General features: G+C 37.9%; 1 protein-coding gene across 7 annotated transcripts in view; it reads right to left on the reverse strand.

Annotated features, from left to right (window-relative positions):
* Positions 1-15,198, reverse strand: part of RABEP1 (rabaptin, RAB GTPase binding effector protein 1) — a 51,339-nt gene that overhangs the window by 18,617 nt on the left and 17,524 nt on the right. For all 7 annotated transcript variants that reach the window (XM_087751432.1, XM_087751430.1, XM_087751433.1 and 4 more), the window contains 4 exons: positions 13,449-13,577; positions 11,114-11,317; positions 9,678-9,838; positions 3,022-3,141 (listed from right to left, as the gene is read on the reverse strand). In XM_087751432.1, coding sequence (XP_087607558.1) covers positions 3,022-3,141; positions 9,678-9,838; positions 11,114-11,317; positions 13,449-13,577 — 614 coding nt within the window. The remainder of the gene's footprint in view (positions 1-3,021; positions 3,142-9,677; positions 9,839-11,113; positions 11,318-13,448; positions 13,578-15,198) is intronic.

Raw genomic sequence — 15,198 nt, forward strand, 5'->3', positions numbered from 1 at the left:
AAAAGAGGGAAATCCACTGTCTCAGTGGAGGAACGCTCTCAGGTGTTTTCTCCTTCTTAGAAGTTAGTGTCACCTGTTTGGGTAACACACTGTTGCTGAAGACAAGTTTATTTCTAGAAACCACAAATATGCAAACACCAGTGTGCAAATAGTATTTGTATTTATTTCTGAATAAAGTACTCATTAAAATTCTGCTAAGCCAAACATACCAGTATATTTATAGAGTTCCCACAGCTGGATCACAACAGCAGCGGCACTGAGCACAGAGATGGTAAAGAGGGTAAGAACAGCAAACAATGAAGCAATCCTTTAATTAGCATCGATAAGCCAACAACTAAGTTCTGTGTTTGGTTTTGGGTTTCCTACTCCAAAGAGGATGAGGAGATGGTTCAAAAATAGAGTAATAATAGTAGTCAGAAAACATGATTATGAGGCAAGCTTGAACTAAACCAGGGATGGTAAGCCTAAGAAGAGAGAAAACTTGGGGACAGACAAGAAGAAAAACATTCAAACCCATGAAAGGCTGCTGCAAAAAGAAAGGAAAATCTGTCCACAGGAGATGGGATGAAAAGCAATTGCAGTAAGAAGGACTGAAGAATTACACTAGGATTTTTTTGTTGTTGTTTTTTTTTTGTTTGTTTTTTAAATAGCAAAGCTAACAAAGAACTGGAACAAACATCCTGCAGAGATTGCAGAATCTCCAGTGAGAACCTTGTAAGATAGGGTTACATAAACATCTGTCAAACATGATGCATGTACAAATGGATCCCATCTTGGAGCAGGGAATGGGCTGAAAGATTTCTTTATGGCCCTATTCAGTTTTATGGTTTGCTGAGTTAGGAATCAGAAGAGTTTTTATTTTAAAGAAAACAAAAGCTTCCAGGCAATTCCTGACTGGCTCCACAGAGCTGTTCTTCATCTTCCTCAAGATGGTACAGGAACCACAGACACCGACTCAGAGTTCAAGATAGCCCTTCGGCTTTAACTTGCCATTGATGGTGGGAACAGCTTCTCCTGCCCTAGGATACCAACTCTTCTGTCTGCAAGTCTTTTAGCCATTGAAATAGAGAAATCTGACTCCCAGAGAATAACCCTTGGGAAGGATGGAACAGGGGGGAAAAACCCTCAAAAAACCCACCAAAACAAAAGAAATGCATTGTTTCACTAATCTAGCTAAATACTTGACACTGAAAAACAAAATTACATGACTCAAGCAGATCTGAGAGATTTCATCATGACCAACAGAAAAGCCAAATGTATCACTCATTCTGCACGTCAGTCCTCATACCAGTCTAGTAATATAAATCATGTAAATAATACCTTGCATATTTATAGTGCTGTAGATTAAAGTACTTTAACAACTTCCTAAGTTTGTCCATAAACATCTCCTTGCTAGATAGAAAATAGCAATTCTTTCCCATTAGGCTAAAAAGGTGACTTGAAATAGGACTATCAGCAACTTCAGACAGAAGGAAGAATGAAGTAGAATCGACCACAGGTAAGAATTAAGGGCCTACATTATTTTTTTTGTTAAGAATAACCACCTAAAGCAAGAATTCTTTAAAAACAACCCCTCAATAAATTAGAAACACAGATAAAGTGATTATTCTCTTTTTTTCCAAGAGCTGTGTGCTTGTGTTTTACTCATCCCATAGAACGACGTGCTCAGATTTTAGAGGACTGACAGAGAAACCAACACAATTCCTGATCCTGAAACACTATCAATTTTACTCAGGCTTTGCCTGTAAGGAAAGAGGGAGACAAGAATGACCTATGATTTTTATAATCAAATTCAGCAGAAAAGTTCTAAGAAAAGTTACAGAGTACTCCTAAAAAAAGGAGGGAAAAAAAACACCCAACCCACAAAAGCATTTTGAGAGCAAGCAAGCAAGAAGAGAAGGTTGACATTTCCTCATCTTCCCCAAATTCAGCCTGGCAATGAAAAGGAAGTATTTGCATCAAGAGAAAAAGCAGAACTACCTGGAGAACTATTATTCCTAGGAACATTTCAGTCTTAAAATTTTGACCTATAAAGAAATTCACAAAGAATCTTGAAGAAGGAAAACACTAAAGCATGGATTCTCAATTGAGTAAAATTGTTAAGTATGTTAAACGAATTACAGTGTTCTCCCCAATCTGAGACAGACCTCCAAGCTGGACAAAAAAAAAAAAAAAAAAAGAGAGAGAGAGAGAGAGAGAGAGAAAGAATTCCAGCAAGCAATGAACATCTATTTCAATGAAAATGCAAGTGATCCAGAAGACAAGGAAGGTATTTATTTGTATGTCTTACAAACATCCAAATGGTCAGTTACTTTGCAATTTCAGCCTATTCGATTTTCAAGATAAAATAATTGTTACAGAAGACATCATCATTTCTGTATAAAACAGTACATTAAATGCAACTATCTTACAGTGATGTAGACATTATTTACCCTTTGCAGATGGTGAGAAAGTTCAGTAAGGGTTCTGACATATCTGAAGAATACAGGAACGCTGGGTAAATCACTTACATTGATTTCTTGGCAGCAATGACCAGTATCCCTTTCTATGAATCTGAGGTTTGCTTGAAGTTTAAGATATAAAAATTCTGGTGATACTGCCTCAGTTTTATGCCCAGGTTTAGAAAATGAAATATAGCAGATACTGGATGGAAGCAGATTAAAAGATTTCTGCCAAATGCAAGTCTTTCTGTAGCTGCAAGCCATGACATTAATCTAAAGGCCAGGCTGCTGGAGCATGCAAAGCAGCTATTTTTCTACAGGTTTTTCATTTCCAATAGAGCTGCAGCCATGCAATTTAAGCTAAGCACAGATGACACGCACATGTAACCCAACCCTCAAAACAGCAAGACAGGAAAACATAGATAGGCCAAATAAATTATTTGAGCTAGAGGAGAAAAGATGCATTGCGCATGAAGAGTTTCACAATACACCTTTTTCTCTCTTAAAAAATTTGACTTATCTACATCAAACTAGCATGATCCAAGATATAAATGAAGATACAGTTACAACTCCACCTCACCTTTGATGCTTCTAACTCTTTTATTTTTTCTTCAGCTCCCGTCAACTTCTCCTTTAGTGCTGCAATCTCTTTCTCCATAGGCATCACAACTGAACGCAGCTTCTCGGCATCTTCCTGGGCCTGAAGTTAACGCAATAAATTATGAATAACACATTATCATAGTTTTCACCACAACTATGTCTCCATTATTGTAGACATTTGGAGAAAATCTCTATGCTAATAAAAATAGCTGACTAAACTTCCACTTTCAATACTCGTCTTATTGCTATTTATTTAGTTCAGAAGTCATCTCTATGACAACAGGCTGATATTATTCCATTCACAGAAGGCAGCTAAATTTTAAATCCATGTGTGGATTAGGCCATTAATATCTGCTTTTAAAGAGAATGTTGGTAAATCTATCACTCACGATACTTGGGAGAACATTTATGGATCGGGCATTTCAAAATTCGTACACTTTTCTGTTATTAAAGGCCTAACTGTCTTGCAACTTGCTGCCACATAGCACGTATTAAAAAAGCGTAACACAAGAACTGCATGGTGAGTTATTGACCATTCATTTACTTACTCATGAAGTTAAAAGAAAAAGGATCTGCCCAGTAATGCATGGTGTAGCTCCGTTCTGTTTTGAAAGACCATTTTTCAACTTTAAATTACTACCGAGGTAGCATCAGTTTTTGATGTTACTGTACTAAATATTTCAAAACTATATACAGACAACTTATTAAAAACGCCATGGTTTTTTCAAAAAGTAGTTCTGAAAAGATCAAAGGAGGACAATAGAATGAGAAGACTGATACAAGGGAAAAAAGAGAAAGAGCCAGGTAAAAACAGAGAGAATCAAAATGAGAAACAGTGTTCAGTATTCAAATTCAGAATCGCACATGTGGCCCTGACATCCCCATTTCTTAAATGCTCTGGCTTTCCTTCATGGATGCACTAAAAACTTCCCAAGTGAAAGTAACAGCTCCCATAGACTCCACAACAGCAAGCGGAACACTCAAATATTCACCGCAGTAAAATTCTTCAAGCCGTGAAGAATTTAAGAAACCTAATTTCGGTTGTTTTTATGTATGAAGGCTCAGAATGCTCAATTGTTCTCTGTCTTCTACTGGAGGAATTCAGCAGGGGGGGGGACGGCAGAGAACTGTGTCCCAAAGCTGACGTTTCAAAAGATGACACTTTTCCTAACCTGGTCAGCAAAGAGAGCCGCTATAAGATAACATTCATGTCTTGTTTTAAATCTAGACTAGAATGCAGGGCTTTGAGGGTACTCATTTGACTTTCAGTTTCTGGTAAGCTTATTGACAACTGTATTCTGAGCAAGACCTTCAGGAAGAAAAACAGACAATATTTTTAACCATTGAAGTTTTATAAACTTAAAATTAATAGACAAAATAAAATAATATTGCAATACCTGTCAATTATCCAAATGCTACCAGGCCCTTGGGCTCTAAAAAGCTTTAAAGAAAACTCTATAGACAAAACAAAATTAAATTTTTTCATGTTTCATTCCCTTCTGCTCCGTTTTGTCACTGCTAGTTTGCTTGTCCAAAGAGTACAAATAAAATCCGTGAGGAAAGCGAGGGACATCACATGATGCAGTGAATTCAATACCAGGGACACGTGACAGTGTCACGCGTACATACGTACCCCGTCACTTGCAGCCAGCAACTCATCCGTCACATTTTTCAAACAGATGGGAGCAGGAGCTCAACTTCAAAGATTGCTTTATATTTCATTTTTTCTATTAGTTCTATTCATTTAACGCTACCTATAGCTGTCTCATATGGACTAAAGATTTAGGACTTTGTCCAACGTTTTAGGACTGTTGAATAAGCTTCTGCCTAAGGATTCATGAAAACCGCAGGAACATTTCATCGCCAGCCTGATTTCACACGGTTCAATACTGAATACAGAGCAACAAACGCATCCGTGTTGGAGCCAGCCACTTCAGAGAAACAGTAAGTTCCCTGAAAGCCGAATCAGACTGTTTAACAGCAACCAACTGGAAAGACAGAACGGTATCAAATTCCGCATGACAGAAAAATTACTCTAGCTTTTACTGCTTGGTAAACAGAGCTGAAGTTTGACACTACGGTTGCAACATATTGCAAATGTTTCATTAAAAAAAAAAAAAAAAAGCAGGGAGGGGAGGTTGGGGGGGAAGGATCCATATTAAATGTCAGTGTGATACTGAGCTAAACACTCAGAATAGCCTGTATCTGCTAACAAAATGAGGGCTGGTCACTGGGTCTTCTTTTGAAGGTAAAAGTATAATTACTGAGACTCCCAAACTGAGGTTAAAGTTCCCACTCAAACTTCTAATAAAATGAGAATATCTATCCTGTCGAAAAATGCTACATTCAGATACTGCCATATGTGGCCGGAGGTGCCACAGCATCCCATTTCCCGCGTTAAAGGGCGTTATTCCGACTCTTCCAGAGGTGTGATCGTTAGAACGTTTCTTTCCTTCTAACTTTTTGCCAAACTAACTTCACTGTCAAAGACCGAGGTGTTACACATTATCAGCTTGTATTTATTCATCGCCTAATCAAAAACGAAGTGCCCAAGCCGCTTCCGCCGCAGCAGAGCCCGCTTCCCCCAGCACAGCGGCTGAAGGACACGCTGCACGGCATCCGCAGACCACAGCACGAAGACGACCCCACAGAGGGAACATGCTAAAAACGAGTCCAAGTCAACACACAAAACATGCCTTGCTACCCTGACAGCTAGCTACAGCAATCCTCGGTGTCCTTTACCGTTACTCCAACCAACATTTTCAGAAGAACAAAAACCTGGCTGGAGAAATCTCAGGCACATACTGTACCTGAATTTGTTCCTTAAAAACGAGACAGGCAGAAAACACACAGACACAATTTGAGAAGCTCTCTTTAAAGTAGGAGTAAACCATTTAAACATCTAAACCTATTCCACTGTTCTTTATCATTACCAACGAAAGCAGCTCACTGTATATCAGATTTTATGGCCAACTGTGTCACAGAAATCAGATTACCCTCCCCTTCCAATTTCCCCTCTTCTGACTAATAAGCACACTCCAGAACAGGAGGTTTGTCCTTTCTTGCGCTCTCTCTATGCAAAGTACCTGTTCCGCAGACTTCTGCTACTCAGAGTTTGACACAACTGTGCTATGAAGAGTCTTTATATTCATCACAGCTCCAACAGAAAACCAGATCATTTCCTGAATGGGAAATGAGGTCTGAATAAAAAGGACTAGCCAGATTTCACCAGTGTGCAAGACTCATCCCCACCAAGTCACTGTCCACAGGGAGCCCAGTCATTACTGAACAGAGAACTTGGTGGAAGCACATGCCACTACGGCTAGATTGCTTTTAGCACCTGCGATAACAAAAAAAACCCCAACCTATCTGGTATTACAAAGCAACAGGAAGATACAGAGATTTTTATAAATCACCAATACATCTTCTGAAAGATGAATCACTAGGTATGCATGCTTATCATTAGAACAAGCTATTTACCTTTTTTGAGCCGAGAAGGGAGATTTATAGAATACGTGCAAAGGTTTCAGCACAGATTTCTTAGAAATCATTGCTTTACGATTAAAAATAAAATAAAATAAAAAAAAAAAATCACAGAACATGCAAGTTTTCTACAGAGATTTGACAATTTGCAACTCGAAATATATTTACATGGAAAAGCAAAACAGCTGCTTCCAGACAAGCGCATGCGTTCCACCAGACACGCTCTTTCTGATAAGAGGATGCTCAAGAATGCCAAACGCCAGGTTTTCAGGACTAGAGTTGGATACCTCCGGCAAAGTAGGCACAATCTAGTAAATACAGCTCAAAATAGTATGTTTATCAAAACATTACCCACCCACCCTAAGTGCTCCCAAACCAGGATAAATAACACGCATGCTGGAAGTCTGAGAGCACACATACCAAACTGTACACTCAACCAAATAAATAAACTTTAAATTCAAAGACATATTTACAGAATTTGGAGCAACATTTGTTATCTACCCTTTATCTTTTTCAGGGGAAAAATTATGCAGACAACAAGCATAATCACTAGCAATTATGCTGACGCAGCATTAAATTTCATGGATTTTCTTTGTTGTTTAAAATGGATTTTATAGCCAAATTGAACACAACTGAACTATTATCCAGCCAAGAAGGTTAGTGTTCTGGACTGAAATATACGGCTTGTAATCCTGTCTCTGCTCTGTCCATTCTTCTCACCCCACCACCTCTCATTGAGAATGCTAGACAGTGGTACAGTTTTCTGCTAGTTTTAAGAAATGTGATATATTATATGCTGGTACAGCACCTACTTACAACCCAGCGAGCACAGAGAGCAAAGGACTTTTTGTTTGTTTGGGGTTTTTTGGGGTTTTTTTGTTTGTTTGGTTGGTTGGTTTTTTGTTTGTTGTTTTTTGTTTTTTTTTTAACTCCTTTTTTTTGGAGATTCCTTAGAACTGGCTAGAAGATGAAGATATTTTTAAAAACTCTTTCCAAGTTTATGCCTAAAAATAAAATAAATCCATCCTTATAATGGAGCATATAAAGATGGAGGATGAATACAACATTGTTGGCTGGAAATACCATTTTGCATGAGGAACTGATCACAAGTCTTCAAAGAGCACATCCCAAGTGATCAAGAAAATTCCTCCTTTCATACTGATTGCTGATTTATGAATATTCATTATTTTGCTAGCCAAGCACAGTTTTTAGCGAGCTTGGGATTTGCTTGTTTGTTTTTAGGTGAAATGAATGTCCTTTTTCTAATTTTGATCTAATTCTTAGTCTCCTTGAAGAAAAACATCATAGGTTTAATGACGAAGATGATTAGAAAACCTACGTAAAGCAGTTTAAACAATTATTTCAAGCTGCACTCTGAAGACCAAATTTACCCCTCGCCCTCATATTACATGAAGTACATGTTCCTCTGCTTTACAGGCCTACAAAGCTTTCAGAGCTCATATTAATCACAGATTAATAAATCAATAATCTTTTCCTTTAGTATTAAATGGGGTATTTATTTCCTTTTTAAAGGAGTATAGTTGAAAATGTTATTTATCTGCTATACTAAACTGAAATGCTAACTGGCATATAGTAAAGCCACTAAGTTTAGGTGAGCTGCTCTGTCGCCTGAGCAACATGCAACTCCAACTGTTACATGATCAGTACATTCAGATAAAAAAAAAAAAAGTCCCAAGATTTAAGTTATTGGAAAGACTCTCTCAGTCAAGACAGATTGTTTTCTGAAAATTCTTACTGGCAGTTTGTTGGTAATGCACTGCCAAGACTTTTACACTATGAACTCTGCATCTTCCGGGTTGTTTCTACAAGACTCACCACACTGATCCAATTCTGAACCTTCCTTCTAGCTTCAACCAAAATCTTTTCTCTCTTAATAGGGCTAAAACCTTCTCTGAAAAACAGCTGAAGTCTTAAAATTCCAGTGGCAGTAGTTCTGTAGTTAGAGCATTGGCAAATAGGCTTTACTCTGACTTCCACCTTTATCAATCAGGGCTGTACGAAGCAGTCTCACTGAATGCACCAAACGGCAATTATGCATCTACAATTAGCAATAGTCAAGAATCTCTTTATAAATCTCAGAAAAAGAATTCCATTTTGCAACACTAATACTGATTGCTTGTTACAACATAGTAAACATAGGTAAAATACTTATGTGGAAAGTTTGTGATATGCACTACTGCATTTCCTCTGCTGACAGCAAGCATAAACAAGGAAATGCAGTGATGTGGCAGACTATCAGATGTTAGTCTACTCCTTTATTGAATATAGGATCATTTACTACATTAAAATTGTCTTAGAATACCTTGAAGACTACTGTAAGCCTGCTGAGAAGACAAAAATCACTTAAATCCAAGTTTTTATAATATGATAAACAAAGATTCCAGAACATTGATCTATTATGACAGGTTCAATTTCCTGCCTGAAAAAGAAATACACCAAATCTTCAAACTCAACCAAAAAAAAAAAAAAATCCCAAAACTTGACACAAGGCACCTCAGTCTACTTCTATGAACTCTTCTAAGTCACAGATCTTTGAACACCAACAACAAAATCTTTCCAAACTCCAGGGCAACTATCTTTCATCATCTAGAGTCTGTTGTTTTATGACAACAAGGTTCTTTGTTTCCTAGGAAGCCAGTAGTACTGTGTCGCAAACATGGTTTACCATAAAGAAAGACAAAAGATGTTTTAGATATAGTGCCCACTAAAAACCTCAAAAGAAGTTTATAAGATCTGAGAAAAGGAATAAAGGTGCAGAAGTGTAAAGGAAATTTTATAAATCTGCAGTCAATCCAGAAAAAAATGAAAGGGGCTTTACTTGAGTTCATTTGACATTATGACAAGAGGCTTTACAAGGACTCCTGCTTTTACAAGCTTAAGGCCAAACCATACCATCTTCACGGGTGCAATCCCCTTACTGAATCCACATCATCAGATACAACACCTTTATGGATTCAAATGCAGGATTAGGTCATGATGACTTCCATGAACAAGGAGCTGAAAGCTGACAGAACGAGGCTATGTGTATTTCTGAGGAATTATAGCAGGGCGCAGAAATACACTCATGCATAACAACACAAGTGTATCTTGTGAAATTGAAATCAGAAATTGAAGACCCAGATTTCAACGTACCTTTTTCATTTCATTTTCTAGGTTTTCCTCCTCTTGACCTTCAGACAGTCGCCTTCTTAACTCCGCTATTTCCCGTTCCACATTTTCTCGATATTGATTCCACTGAGCTCGCTCTTGCTCCAACCTGTGATGATACTGGAGCTCATAGTCACGAAGAGTCTCTATAAAACAGTATTTTCAAAACTTATTTTCAATGTAAATTAAAAACCAGAGCTTTAGGAACTCCATCTCCAACCAGTCAATGGTTTATCATAATTGATCAAAACTAGGACAACAGTGAACTCTCCCTTCCTCTCTCTTCCCTTTGACTCTTGCCCCAAAAACCAACTACACAAGCAAAAGATTCAAAGGAACTGCATCTCAATTTGTACCATCACTAGAAAACAAACAAGCCTCCAAAACTGTGTAACTCCTCATTCCAAAACAATGTACATGTCTAACATCTTATTTAGCAGCACATTCTGTACCTCCAAGGACATCCTCCAAGCAAACTACCAAACCCCTACTTATTTACTCCAAAATGCAAAGGAACTAGAACTTCTCACATAGCTTTCATCTCCCTATTATTGATATTACCCCTTCAGGTAAGGAGCTGTCTTTGTTTACATATGTACAGTAGCTGGCACAACTGAGCCTTGATCTAGGTTCATGTATCTATGTAGATCATAAATAAACAGAAATGTGTGTACCAGATATACACTAAGATTTGTATTCTCTGGGGGAAAAGCATAATCAGGTGATGGAAAAAAAAACCTGCTGACAGCCAACAGGCTGTAGGCTCACGATATTGTGATCCTGTTTGTGAACCTTTAAGAAAACAGCCAGTTATGGCAACAGTCTTTCCCCAGTTTACACCCTGCATTTTGTTCCTTGCACATAGTTTGTCTCAGAAATGTCAACAGCTGTGCAATGTGCAAACATAACAAAGAATAGCTCAGAACTACCAAGAAAAAACAATGACCCACGACTGATACGGAGCAGCACGTTCAGCGACTAGCCTGGGGAAAAGTCCATGTGATAGTTCTGGAGGGACACTTAACGGTCTGACAGCAGAACTATGTTTACACAGAAGGAGAGAAGAGAATCATGCTGCCAGCCTAAAGCTGTTTTCAGGCTTGTCAAATTACATGCATTATACTTATCTTCATGGAAGGATGAAGTATCACATTCACAGTCCCTCAAAAATGCTTTGCATATATGTGGGAGTTCCCACTGCCATGATTCCTCCTAAACTCTATCCTCATATTAACAGAGAAGAGCCACCAAGCTCCTTTTCACAAACTTAGGAACTACGCTTCATCCGTCACTTCTGCAGCCCAGTTTTGCCAAGCCATGAGAAGCAGCTATCCATATTCTGTGCAAGAGCACGCACAAATCACTAAGCGCATACTAAAGAGGTGTCTGATCTTAGCAGCAGCAGCTTGCCTGGTTGTTACCTTTCATAATAGCTTGTAGTGAAGCTACTTCTTCTTGCCACTGTCTCTTCACCTCATCGATAGCTTCCTGCTTTGTATTCTCAGATACTGTAGCTATAGCTTTGATGTTCTCCATTTCAGCATGAGCTTCCATCAGCTGGGTCCGCAACTGTCCCAGATCATCTTGGGCTGCTTGCAGCACTGCATTTTGCCTTTTCAGGTCCTCTGAAAAGAAGTATTTTCTACATTTAGCTTGATTAATAGTCAATCTGAAGAGTATCCATAGTTGCTATGGCAAGGAACACTGCTCGAACAAGAGGGCGAAGGAAGCGCTGATACTAAAGCATCTACGCATAACAACTGAACAAATGTTAGCAGGTGTCTTTAGTCTTTCCTGACTTTGCTTGCCCTTGCCTTTTATTAAAAAAGTACCTTCTCATGGACACAGCCCCAAAGCAGACACTGTAGATACAACCTATGCATCAATACACCTGATGAAAGTTAACTGTGCTTTTAATTAGTTCATTATTATTTAACTCATTCTGGTAATGATCTGGAAAAGATAAGAACAACAGACAGGAAGACAGTTCTTCCCCCATTTTTGGCACCAACTTGGTCCTGAATTTGGACAGAACATTTCATATCTCTTGAACAGAAACACACTCTGACCACTACAAGGAGCCCACATAAGAACACTATGCAGCCTAATTTGTACTTTACCATGGCTTTGCTAAAACTAAGCTTCTACTAAAAAAAGGGATACATTCAACGGAACATTGACTACTTCTGTAATTGTTGCAACTATAATGAGAAATTAAACTAATTTCACATTATCCTCCTGAGTTTTCGGCTAGTTTGAAGCAAAAAGCTCTGGAAGATATATATTATACAATTCATTCCAAAAGTACTAACACAAAATATAGTTTTATGCCCACATAGCCTATTTCAATGGCAATCATTTTTAGCATAAACATTTGGCCAGTGTACAACAAACAGCAAGCTATCTCCATTTATTTCCCTCAGTACCAAAATGCTTAATTGATCCTGGTGCCCAACACCTTACCCCTTGATATAGAATATGGAACTCTGAGCTAATGAGAAACTCAAAAGGGCATTAATCCTTGTGTAAAACAAACAAAGAAACAACATCTTGCAGCATTTATACTACTTAGTTCTCAAATGACAGTATCAAGGATGGGCTGCCACCGTCCCAACACACATTTATGAAAAGGTCTTGGAGAACAGGGAGGGCAAAAAGCTTGGAGGGGGGCAGGGGAAGAAAAGTAATTGTTTGTATATTCTCCTCTGGTATCCTTTCACTTCAGTACATGTGAAAGTTGGATTTTTTTTTTTTCTCGTCACAATTTATTTTTATTTTCTATTTTTTGACTGTTCTGTTCTGAAAAAGAGAGAATTATTGCTGATCTCATCAGCAGTCTTGTATCTTAAATTTCCTTTCATCCAGCTGCTAGAAACACAAAGGAATAGGCCTTCTGTATGATGTGATCTTCATTACGCCTGTTGTATTTCTGCTCTCATAAGCTTATACAAGCAGCTGCAGTCTTAATGCATTATTTTTTGGCTTTGCTTTCATATGTTAAGGACAGGAAAATCATCAGGATTAGAAATAAATCAATTTGGCTCTCAGTACAGCAGCTATCTACTCTCCAATTCTTCATCAGATATTTGAGCTCATATGGTTCAAATTTTCCTATAAAGAGTGTTATTGAACTAGATCCCCTTGGCTGTTACTAAAACTTTTACCGTGTTTGTCTGCTTACATTCTACCTCAGATGGAAATTTAAGACAAATTAATACTACATAAAAAAGCTAGCCACAAAGTACAAACAGCACACCATCTAGACTATGTCTTTCCACCTACCAGATCAGCTGCTGTTCAGAGAGAACGAGCACACCATGACTTCAGAATGTTAGTATTAAAACTCAGTGGTGGTGTTTCTGTGTCTACATCAAGTTGCTCTGCTGAATCCTATCCATGCAGGCAAATCTTCAAATTAATTCTAAAAATTCATTCTAGGAAGCTCAATAGCAACCTACTGAATTTTACTCTCTGCTTGTCTCTTATGTTCTTATTATGTATCTCTTTAAAAGACTACTGTCACTTTCATTTTTGGAAAACGAGAAATAACAATCATGCCGGATATGCAGTAGACTATCCCAGTACTGGAAGAAAAAAAATCCCTTAAGTCCTAATTATCCTCAACCAACTTAAGAAAAAAAAAACCTCAAACAAAAAACAAACAAACAAACAAACCAAAAGAAAGTATGTGGTGTGTGTAGGCAAATGGGGAGTAGTGAAGTTTAATTAAACTTTAGAATAATTCAGAGAACTTACCTTCCTTAGCCAAGTATAACTCCTTAAATTTTGCTCTCTTTTGATTAAATTCTTGCTCAAGTTGCTGCTTTGTGCGCAGAAATTCTGCATTGACCTTTTCCAATTCTGCTACCCGTTGTAGAAGAGCATCTAAAAATAAAACAGAAGATAAGGTACATCACTAACAGTTAAGGCATCCCATTCTGCAACTTTGAGGTTTAGGGCTTACTCTTTTTAAAATATCTTTATTCATTAGCTCAGCTGCTGCCCCATGATACATCAAGACAACGAGTCAGAGTCCTTTAAGCAACAAGGGAAGATACGTTTTCTTAGACTGTAGCACCAAATTGTAACAGACATCTTCACAGCACTAGAGGTGCATGTGGCAGGGAATTCTGTAGAAAACAATCAATCTCCCAAAGAAAACCATAGTTTTGTATATACAATGAAGGAAGAAATAAAAAAAAAAAACAAAAAAACAAAACACAAAACCACAGCACCAGAATTATTTCTATTGGTGCTTATTTCCAAAACACTGGGAATTTAGTCACCAGGCACAGGAACAGAGTGTAAAGGCTGAACAACAAAGCACAAAGTTCTCAAAGGCTGAGGTCAAAGAAAACAAAGTGACAGCTGCTCAGATAACAATTATGGAAGAACAAAGCACAGAAAAACCCATAAGCTAAAAATTAGATGCCGTTATCTGTCCTGTCTTCAGTTCTGCACGCTCACCAAAAGAACGTTCTCAGACTATACTCAGAGAAGTTTGCCAGAAGATGACCACAATCTATGGAGAAATAACTGATCCTAAGATAACACTCTCCTTATTTCCATCAGGTAAAAATCCTCAAGGGCACACATACATCACACTATTCTCCAGTATCTACCACATTAGCAGTTGATCTGGTGGTACAACAAAAGAGGGAAGTCAAGAAGACACCTAAAGATGGTTACAATGTGGTTATTATTGAAAAAATACATACAATACCACTGTATGATGCTATAAAGATCCCCCACAACCACTGACCGTATAATATTGATCTTTATGTGCACTGTTAACTTCTTTGCATCTCAAGAAGTATAGGTCTGGTTTACGTGCCAGACCGTTTCACATTGCACACCTCAGAATTCAAATACGAAACAGAAACGAAAGATGAACTAGAACAAAATTCACCTCCATGCTGCAATGCACTGAGCAAATAATGTTCCTCTACACAATTCCCTATCTGTTCTGCAAAAGCATTTTATGGACGTGTTCCAACTCTGCCGTGCAAAGCTGAATCACTTCTTTTCAGTTATAGCCTCTATATAGCACAGACTAGATATATAAAATATTGATCCACCAGAAGTGTTTACATATCACACCCAACACGCTTCCTACCAAAAGCAAATAGTGAAAACGTAGTACAAAGGCTACACAACTTCAGCATCAAACATTTAGACTTACAAACAACTGGAATCAGATCTAGAGCTTACAGTGGTAAAACACTGGATGGTCAATGCCATTGAGATGGGGTGACTTATTTTTTGTACCAGATGACTTAGAGTAAGAGCAGACACAAACAAAAGGACCTTTTAAAAGCACGGGTATGTTTTAACTGATTGCTTATGGTGTTACAAAATACAGAACTTAATCTGTTCAAGTCGGTATCAGATAAAAGGTATATGTAGATACAGGACTGAAGAAATGTCAATGTTGCTTTTTTACTGAAATCCTCATTTTGTCTTTTTATCACCTTAAATATCAACACATCAGTTTTTCTGGCTAGCA

The sequence above is a fragment of the Nipponia nippon genome, unplaced genomic scaffold (assembly GCF_047370975.1).
Source record: "Nipponia nippon isolate SJK-2023a ecotype South Korea unplaced genomic scaffold, ASM4737097v1 scaffold_15, whole genome shotgun sequence".
In the NCBI taxonomy this organism is placed as follows: Eukaryota; Metazoa; Chordata; class Aves; order Pelecaniformes; family Threskiornithidae; genus Nipponia; species Nipponia nippon.